The 9,301-nt window shown below is 40.8% G+C and overlaps 1 protein-coding gene across 1 annotated transcript in view; it reads left to right on the top strand.

Annotated features, from left to right (window-relative positions):
* The first annotated feature begins 3,856 nt into the window (after positions 1-3,856).
* The window catches only part of LOC107113340 (chromosome unknown open reading frame, human C14orf159), a 51,082-nt gene continuing 45,637 nt past the window's right edge, over positions 3,857-9,301 (top strand). Inside the window, exons 1-2 of the mRNA XM_015414662.1 lie at positions 3,857-3,931; positions 6,764-6,872. Coding sequence (XP_015270148.1) covers positions 6,773-6,872 — 100 coding nt within the window. The 5' untranslated portion in view covers positions 3,857-3,931; positions 6,764-6,772. The remainder of the gene's footprint in view (positions 3,932-6,763; positions 6,873-9,301) is intronic.

The following is a 9,301-nucleotide window of genomic DNA, read 5'->3' as shown; positions in this document are numbered from 1 at the left end:
ACTCTGAGCCAAAGGACTATTATCTTATGTGAATTCAGCATCAGTTTATTGACTCCTATCTAGCCCGTGATTACCCTCACATATTCATTCCTGGCGTCCACTAACCCAGATGAAAAAAGAGAAATAGAGTCGGGTGTCATCAGAAAACTGATGTTAAAACAGTTAAACATCTACAAAGACTTCTGTAAGCAGTCACCTGGAGTTTTGGAATGAGGAGGTCAGAACAGAACAGGACCTCATAACGTAAAGTCAGATTGTAGTTCCCTAGCACCACCTTCTGAAAGTGGAGAACTAGTGAAGCTTAGTGCTGTCAGTACCAACCTCAGTCAACAAATCTGTAAGGATACCATAGTAGATGGTACTGAAGCTGCCAAGAAAATCAGCAATGATTCTAAGGCATTTCTGAAACAAACATGCCTCATATTCAGAGGCATCAGTATCAAATTTCCAGGTTTCCATGTGACAAGAAACCTAGAATGTCCAGCTTATACTGTGTCTTACTTGAAAATTGCTGTTAACACACGTGGAAGCTCAGGGTTTATTCTAAGCTTTCCTCCTACTATACAGGCAGCTGGCAAATTGCCTGCTCCTGAATTTTTGTAAGTTAAAAAGAACAAAAAAGAGATAGGAAGGAAGGGGAAATAAAGAAAAGACGACAAAGGTTGGGGAAATGAAAAAGACAGGACAAAAACTAATGGAGATGACTTGAAAATAATGAGGAAGTAAGGGAACAGCCACCCCCAATTAGTTGGCAATGAGTTTATGTCCCTTTTCTTTTATTTTCAACACTTTTTTATTGAAGTATTAAAAATGCATACAACTGTTAAAGTAAGATAAAACCACTTCAATTTTAACAAAAATTAGCTAGTACTAATAACAACATAATCTATACATCAATCATCAAGAACAAATATATAATCAACATTTAACTAATCTCAATATTGTACTGAATATCCTTATATTTCGGAGAATAAATTTTTTTAGCAATAAATCAGGTAAATATTAAGCTTTGGCAGACCTTTTAACACTACTTTTCACTATGTAGACTATTGACCTATTATAGTTTAATCTTATCTGTAATAGGATATATCCTCATGTCCCTATTAAGACAAATTCTGTCCCTTTTCTAATCTATATTTGGATAATATTACTCCCTTCTCACAGAAAAGAAGCATAAATGAGCGTTTGACCTCTCCCCATTATAATTCTGATGACTAGGATTTCCCGTGTGTGACAAAAGGGTTATTATTCCTGTAAAATCTGTTGAAGGTTCTGTTTCTGTTTACTATAACTAGAGGTTAATAGAAGCTGTTCATCAAATGGCTACTCCAGATCTGCACTGTCATAAGGAGCTCTTGTATTATCGATCACACTGTTTGGAAAAAGGGCGCAGGGCCCAGTATTAACACTATCAATAGCTCTGACTGTCCTTCAGTTTGGGGGATTTGTGCCTCCAGTGTGCCCAGTTCTACATGGTCTTGCCATCTGTTGGGCCTAGCTGAGGCCTCATCTCCATGGGGGAGCCTGACATGTAACCCCTACTGCACATGTGTTGAACTGGACCTTCCAGTTTAATCCTGGGACTGAGTCTTCTTCAATGGTTGATGCTCCAAGATAGCTGAAGAACAAAACTGTTACTGGCAAATAGGAACAAAGCTCTAAAAATTCTGGGAATTACTATATGACAGAATATAGGAATTACTAGAGATCTGTCCTATTCTGCAGCTGCTATTACAGGAAAGAGAAGGAGGTAGGATGGTTAGAAAAGGAAGGAGCCTTCATAAAGTGCTGGAAGGACAATTGGGGGACAATTGTTGGGTTGCCTGATGGAAAAGACAGACTATGCTCTACTGATGGGCTGAGCAGAACAGTGAGAGGGGCATCAGGTCACATTTGTGTCAGTTTCTTTTCTGTGTTTTGTATTATATGTAATAATTGTATCCCTACACAATACTGGCTTGTATTCTTCCACTCCACTCAGCCAACTTTGAAGCCTTCCTCCAGTAGACATGGTTGTTCCTCCAATGGAACTATCAGCAGAGCGATAGAATGTAAGCGGGTGGGCTGTGAAGATAAAATTGCACAGAAGGAAGCCAGGCTGAATGGCCCCTTTTGCATTACAAGCAAGTGCTTTAGGGGCCACTCAGTTCAGACCAAGCCAATGGTGCCAACAATGGGTGTCAGCTCATTTGTTGCCTTTTGTTGCAATGTTGTCCACCATTGGTTTGGTCTGAACTGAGTGGCACCTGTGGCAGTGGCAGAACAACAGTGCCTCCTTATCTCTGCTTGTTTGTGGATGCCAGTGATCTTCCAGTGGCCTTCCAGCAGTCTTATCAGAAACTCGCTCTGTAAGTTCAATAGCTGGTCTGGCCCTCAATGCAAGCCACTTTTTAAAGTAGAATTCAGTATGAATTAATACAAGCCTTTGTACTCTCTCGCTATACTACGTGAAGGCAGTGGTATGGTCTGTAATCACAGCAGACTTTTATTACTAAGTATGTGGTATTAATATACTGGTAATACATTTTAGTTTTGTCTCTGAGTTCTGATCTAGATTTTATAAGGAATTCAATTAAATAGTGCCTGTTTTAACTTTTAGGTTTATAATTAAATGGTTTTATGATGTTCTCTTATTGACTTTTATATGTATTTTGATTATTTTAATTAACTTTTATGTGTATTTTACTCTGTTATAATTCTGTATCTGTTCTTTTAATTGGAGTGCTTTAAGATCTATACCTTCAAAATGATTTGCTGTGTGAACTTGTATCTGGTCATGGACCACAATAAATTATTCACTCATTCATACTAATGTACTGGAAACTCTTGTTCTAATTCCCTTTCACCTATGAAGTTCTCTGGGTGACCTTGGTCCAGTCATTTTCTTTCTACCCAATCTACCTCACAGGGCTGTTGTGGAGATTAATTAGAGGATGGCAGAATCTTTTATCCCTTAAAAATGGAGAAACAGTGTGATAAGAAATATTGTAGATAGGCACGCAGCAAAATCCTGATCACATCTTGCTAGATTGCTAATGATTTTCAAGCATGCTGATTTTCTTTTCAGCACTGCTTATGGGTTCCCTCAAGGCACAGGTTTGGGGTAGATTATTTTTGTTGAAGAATGTCTGAGAGTCATTAAATCTATATGGAAACTTTTCACAATTGATTAGTACATATTTTCTAATGTGTGGAATAGAAGGCGTAATCATATATTTCTAATATATGATTACGGCCCTGATCTTCAGCTGCTTAAATCTGCAGATCAGGGCCAAGTGGAAAGAAGAGAGGTTTCTGCACAAATTTGAGGGACCCCCCAGGTTTGCAGAAAAATTTAAAAATGTTCCTAGAATGCGCAGAATTTCCTCTGATGCCATCTGCCTCGCCATTGCATGCGAGAGGAAGAGCTGCTGCTGCCAGGCCCACCATCACTACCTCTCTGGCAGCACTCTGGTTGCGGGGAGGAGAAAAATTGTTGTTGATCTTGCCACTGCCAGGCCTGCTGTCACTTCCTCCCGAGTGATGGCACTCTAGGTGGGAGGAGGAGGAGCTGCCACCATTGCCAGGCCTGCCATCACAGCTTCTCCGGTGGGTGGGTGGGGGTGGAGCCAGCAGCAAGAGAGAAGAAAGTGAGAAAAAAGCTTTCCTCATCAGATAGTTATGTGGAAATACAAATTATTTCTAGAAGAAGAGTTGTTTTTATAGCCCACTTTTCTCTCAAAGGATTCTCAAAGTGGCTTACAATCTCCTTCCCTTCCTCTCCTCACAACAGGCACCTTGTGAGGTAGGCGGGGCTGAGTTCTGAGAGAGCTGTGACTGCCCCAAGGTCACCCAGCAGGCTTCCTGTGGAGGAGTGGGGAATCAAAGCCGGTTCTTCAAATTAGAGTCCACCACCCTTAACAACTACACCACGCTGACTCTCTTGTACAAGGTAAAAACTAAATATTTTACATAGCAATTTAAATATGGTAATATAGCAATCATTTTAGGACCCAGTTATTGATGGACTGATCATATATATAAAATGGTCTGGTCTAGAGAATTGTTTATGGACGATAGTTTGTGCGTTTTAAAATGCCACCTACAGTTAGATTATAATACTGCAACTCAGAAATACTGAAGCTCATTATGATGTTAGTATAAGCAAATACAGCTAGCTGCGGTGGCTCAAGTGGTTAAGACGCTGTACTGCAGGCTGTGGAAGGTCAGTAGTTCAGCAGTTCAAGACCCGGGTGCCGCAAGACGGGGTGAGCTCCTGTCTCTAGTTCCAGCCCCTGCCAACCTAGCAGTTCGAAAGCAAGACATTGCAAGTAGATAAATAGGTACCACTGCGGTGGGAAGGTAACAGCGTTCCGTGCGCCTTTGTGTTTAGTCATGCCGGCCACATGACCACGGAAACGTCTTCGGACAGCGCTGGCTCTGCGGCTTTGAAACGGAGATGAGCCCCGCAACCCTAGAGTCGGATTCGACTGGCTTTCGAGCAAGGGAACCTTTACCTTTACCTTTATATTATAAAAAATCTTACACACAATACTATCTAGAAAGGAAGGGTGCATTAGATTGTTTAAATCCCATCGATTCTTTATGTAGCTAATCATTTAGGTCAGGCCTATAGGGTTGTCAACTCTGGATTATAAAATTACTGGAGATTTTGGAGCCTGGGAAGGGCAGGTGATGGGGCATAATGCCATAGAGACCACCCTCCAAAGCAGCCATTTTTTCCATGAGTACTTATCTCTGTAGTCTGAAGATTGGATGTGATTCTAGGAAATTTCCAGGCTTCACCTGGAGGCTAGCAACCCTAGGCCATAACAAATCTTCTTTGGCTCTAGGACCCAGCCAAAAAATGTAGGAGTCAGATTCATTTTTTCAGCCTTCAGAATTTTGATCAATGGGGGATCCCTTATTCCCAGAGTTGCAGGGCGCCATTGGACTTGGAAGGCTGTAACCCTTTCCAGAGTCGAAAATGGCTGATATGGGAAAGGAAAGTGGGGAAGATCTGCAGTCCTTGCACTGAGTAGTCCTTATGCTGGATCCAACCAGTGTTCCCTCTAAGCTGAGTTAGTGTGAGCTAGCTCACAGTTTTTTAGCCCCTGGCTCACACATTTTTGTCTTCGCTCACGAAGGAGAGCTCCAGAGCAAACTAATTTATGCAGTATCCAAATGGCTCGCTCACAACTTTAATGCCAGGAGCTCCCATAGTAGAATTTTTGCTCACAAGACTCTACAGCTTAGAGGGAACATTGGATCCAACCCCAGTGTCTTGTTATAATCCTTACAGCTCTGTAATATAAGTTACGTATAAGAACAAAATACAGATGCTACTGAAAAACTGAGGGGAGAAACTTCATAATTTACATTTAAAGCAGGGATATCATTTTCAGATACTACAGTTTTCTAGAACCATTAGTGTTGCCATTCCCCTGACAGGGGTGGGGGTTTACCCACTTCCAGGGCCCCTGATCCATTGGCCACAATCCGGCCAGTGGGGAAAACCCTGACCCCAAAGAGCCCTGTCCACGCCAACGTGCCCAGCCCAATGACGTCACCCGGAAGTGACACTCGTATCATTTGAGGGCAAACTCTATTATTACCATAGAGTTTTCCCTCAAATGATAGAGCATCCCCCTGCAATGTGCCCTGCCTGATGACATCACTTCTGGGTGCTGTCATCATGGCGTGTGCACAAAGTATGTGTGCCAAAAACCCCAGGGGACATAGAGGGAACCCCCTGCTGGCAGCCAGGTAAGACCTGGCAACCCGGAGAACCATAGAGCTGGAAGGGGTCCAAGGGGCCATCTAGTCCAACCCCCCTGCACAACACAGGAAATTCATGCTATCTCCTCCCCCCACTTTCCCAGTGACCCCTGCTCTATGCCCAGAGGAAGGCATTAAACCTCTAGGGTCCTTGAGCTAATCTGGCTTGGAGAAAAATTCCTTTGTGACCCCAAAGTGGCAATCAGCATTACCCTGGGCATGTAAGAATAGACCACAAGAACTGAGCACTGGCTCATCATTTACTGCCCTCCTTCTCATGATTTGCCTAAATGTCATACGAAATTTGCTGAAAATGTAAACCTTGATATCAAAGACAAAATATACAGCGGCTTTGTAGGATAATTAAAATACCAGGCATTGTAGCTTGAGCTTTTTAAGAAATGTATAACCAACAACAGGTTGACTATTAACTCATTCATTTAAAAAGAATTTAAACCTGTAATTTTCCATGTTGAAAACCACCTTTGTTCAGGAATTGCTTTCATTACTCTCCATGGCTTCATCAGAATTAAAACAAAATATAGAGGTGAGGCAGTTTGGGATATGGGTATAATAATTGTCACTTATAGAGGAGGTTGGATCGAATATCAACATAATGTTGGAAAAGTTATTGAAATTAGTCTCTTTTCAGTAGACCATATTATTCATGCTTTGGTAATTCCTGTAATAATTTTAACATATAAAAGTTGCAAATTTACTTAACATTTTTTTTAAAATTCCTTCATTGTACTACAGAAAGTAACTGGAGCTTAGGCTGAGAAATGTCACTTCCTTTGTTAATCTGGCAAATCAGCATTTGATTACTTTAAAAAATCATTTGATTATATATTCTTTAGAGAAGAGAACACATCATTTGTATTCTAAATGAAAATAAACTATAAAACTTAAGTTGAATCAACAAAATGATAACACAGCTGGTTTTTTAAAATCACTAGATGTTCCCCTTGATTTACGCGTCATAAAATTACATTTTATCCTGTTCCAGGAGGAGGGCATGATCATAAGACATCTGAGAACACTTCTTCCATCTGCAGTCAGAAAACTAATTCGATCAGATAAACTCAGCATTAGCAATACTTCTGGAATGTCAGAAGGTAAGTGGATTTTTAAAATGCAAGAAAGACACTCTGTTATTCCTTGTCTAGTAAAGAACAATGGGGGAAGACCTGGACAGGGATGGGAAACAGCTTGATAAAAAAAATGTTATAGCCTAAAGCATTTTGAAACAAACCCTTCTTCCACTGCAACTGAGTTCCGTCACAGTATAATGTTACTTTTTTTTTTTTTTTGCTATCTCCTAGGTTGTTATTACGTTACAATAGTATCAAGATTTTTGAATCAGAAATATTTGTCTGGGTAGCCTGGTTTTTCAAAAACCAACATATACATTCACAATTCTCACTTATACCAGAATTACATTGAGGTGTCACACTAAGCCACTTTGGTGGGGAGGGGAAAGGCCATGGCTAAGTGGTAGAGCTTCTCCTTTGGATCCAGAAAGTCCCAGGTTCAGTCCCCTGCTTCTACAGTTAGAGGGGTGAGGAAAGAGGTGATGTGGAAGACCTCCATCTGAGACCATGGAGAGCTTCTACCAATCTGAGTAGACGATATTGACCTTGATGGGCCAATGGTTTAATTCAGTACAAAACAGCTTTATGTGATTCATGTGAATGTTATGTGACATGTAGGTTGCCAGTTAGCTAGGAGAAAAATGCTCTACCCCTTTAATAGAGGCAAGATGTGTTAAACTCGGCAGCTGAAACTCTTCATGGCATGGAGATAAATAATATCACCTAGTATTGCTGCATATCAAGCTGACATTAAAGGGACAGCTAAAGGGGCCAGTTTAAATGTTAGCAATACTAGCAGCATCTCAGTGGTAGCCATTCCATTATCTCCGTGTAATGGGACGGCCACAAAGCAGGATTCTGTACTAGAGCTACAGCCCAGTTTGTGAATTCCGATTTGTAGTAATGTAATTATATTACTTTCAGCTTTATGCCAGCGTGTTTTGTAGCAACCCCCCCCCCCCGAACACAGAGGTGTAGCTGAAGAGTGGCCAAAAAATTGGTGTTCCTGTTGCTGTTTCTTTTTATTAAAAGTATTGTTACAATGTAACATTCAGCCAAAATTATGTAGTTTGTATAGTAACTGAGAAAAGTGTGAGACACTCCATAAAACAACCGCATTTATAACTGCTATGCTGAGAGAGTAACTTTAGACATTAGAACTTACTAATCAACGTAGCCAAACTCTTTGCACTATTTATGCCACAAATGCTAACTTCTCACATACAGACATCACTTTTTGTGGCTTGTGGGTGTTTACAAAACTGCATAAAATAAAACTTGACTCATTGGCTTAATATAGCAGACCTGCTAGTCACTGCTATTTAAAGTTGTTTGTCCTTTTCATTTGTTTTTGCTTTTTTGTCATCAGTTTTAAAAAGACAAATACTGTCCAGTCTGTCTCACTGAAAGAGAGATTGCTAAAGTGTCTTGTATTAAAACTAGCCATTAGTGAAGAAACTGGCATGAATCTGTAAGCATATCCATCTCCTTCCTTTGAAAATTAAAAATAAATCAGAAAACGCATTGAAATAGAAAGTTCAGTCCTGAAACATAACCCTGGATTCTTGAGTTAGCCTGTATATATTGTCAGTATATATTGCTAAACGAAATTTAAAAGAGATAGCTGAAAGTGCCTGTGAGTTTCAGTTTCATGTCATCACAAGCAAACTAAAACGCAAAAGTAGCATCTATAATAATAAAAAAATATGTGTGTCCGTTCGTGGCAAGCTTGATTCATTAGAAATAAACCTGGGAGTTTCAAGATTAGGCACCACCTTTAGGATGATCATAAAAATCACAGTGTCAAAAGTGAAGGAATCTGAACATCTTTGGCCAGCTTATCTCCAGAATATCCCTGTGCTATTTGCAATGGAAGTAATTAGAAGCCAGGAGGATGGAGGCAGCATTGACAGGGACAGTCAGGAAATATTGCCGTCCTTTGAAAACCAAACTTATCTGAGCTACACTTCAAACACTACTCCTTCCTCTGTGACTGTATATGCCTCCTACAAAGGTTGTCCTGGCAACCCCTGAAACTCTTTGAGACAGCTGTTTTTGCAGACTTCAGCCAGGATCAAAGTCTTCCTGCAAGGGGAAGCAAAGCCTCAGATAGAAGCCACTGGGCTGTTTGAATGGTTTGTAAAGGAAGCAAAAAAGAACTGCATAAGGCAGGGCTCCCCAATCTTTTCGAGACTGTGGGTACCTCTGGAATTCTGACACAGCATGATGGGTGCAGCCACAAAATGGCTCCCTCAAAATGGCTGCCACTGCAGTCGGAGCCAGCCACAGACTGATTGCCGTAGCTTAACTTCAGTCATACAGTAAAAATGTTTGTGCTGCGGTAGCAGCTGCTGCCAAAGCAACATTTTTTAAAAATCTGTCCAGCCAATCAGAAGCCTTGCTGAGCAAAAACGTGGCCTGGCCCCACCCACTTTCTAAAAACTATTGGCAAG

Source organism: Gekko japonicus, unplaced genomic scaffold, assembly GCF_001447785.1.
Source record: "Gekko japonicus isolate JY-2015 unplaced genomic scaffold, Gekko_japonicus_V1.1 scaffold1035, whole genome shotgun sequence".
NCBI lineage: Eukaryota > Metazoa > Chordata > Lepidosauria > Squamata > Gekkonidae > Gekko > Gekko japonicus.
This window is presented reverse-complemented; position numbering and strand designations above follow the sequence as displayed.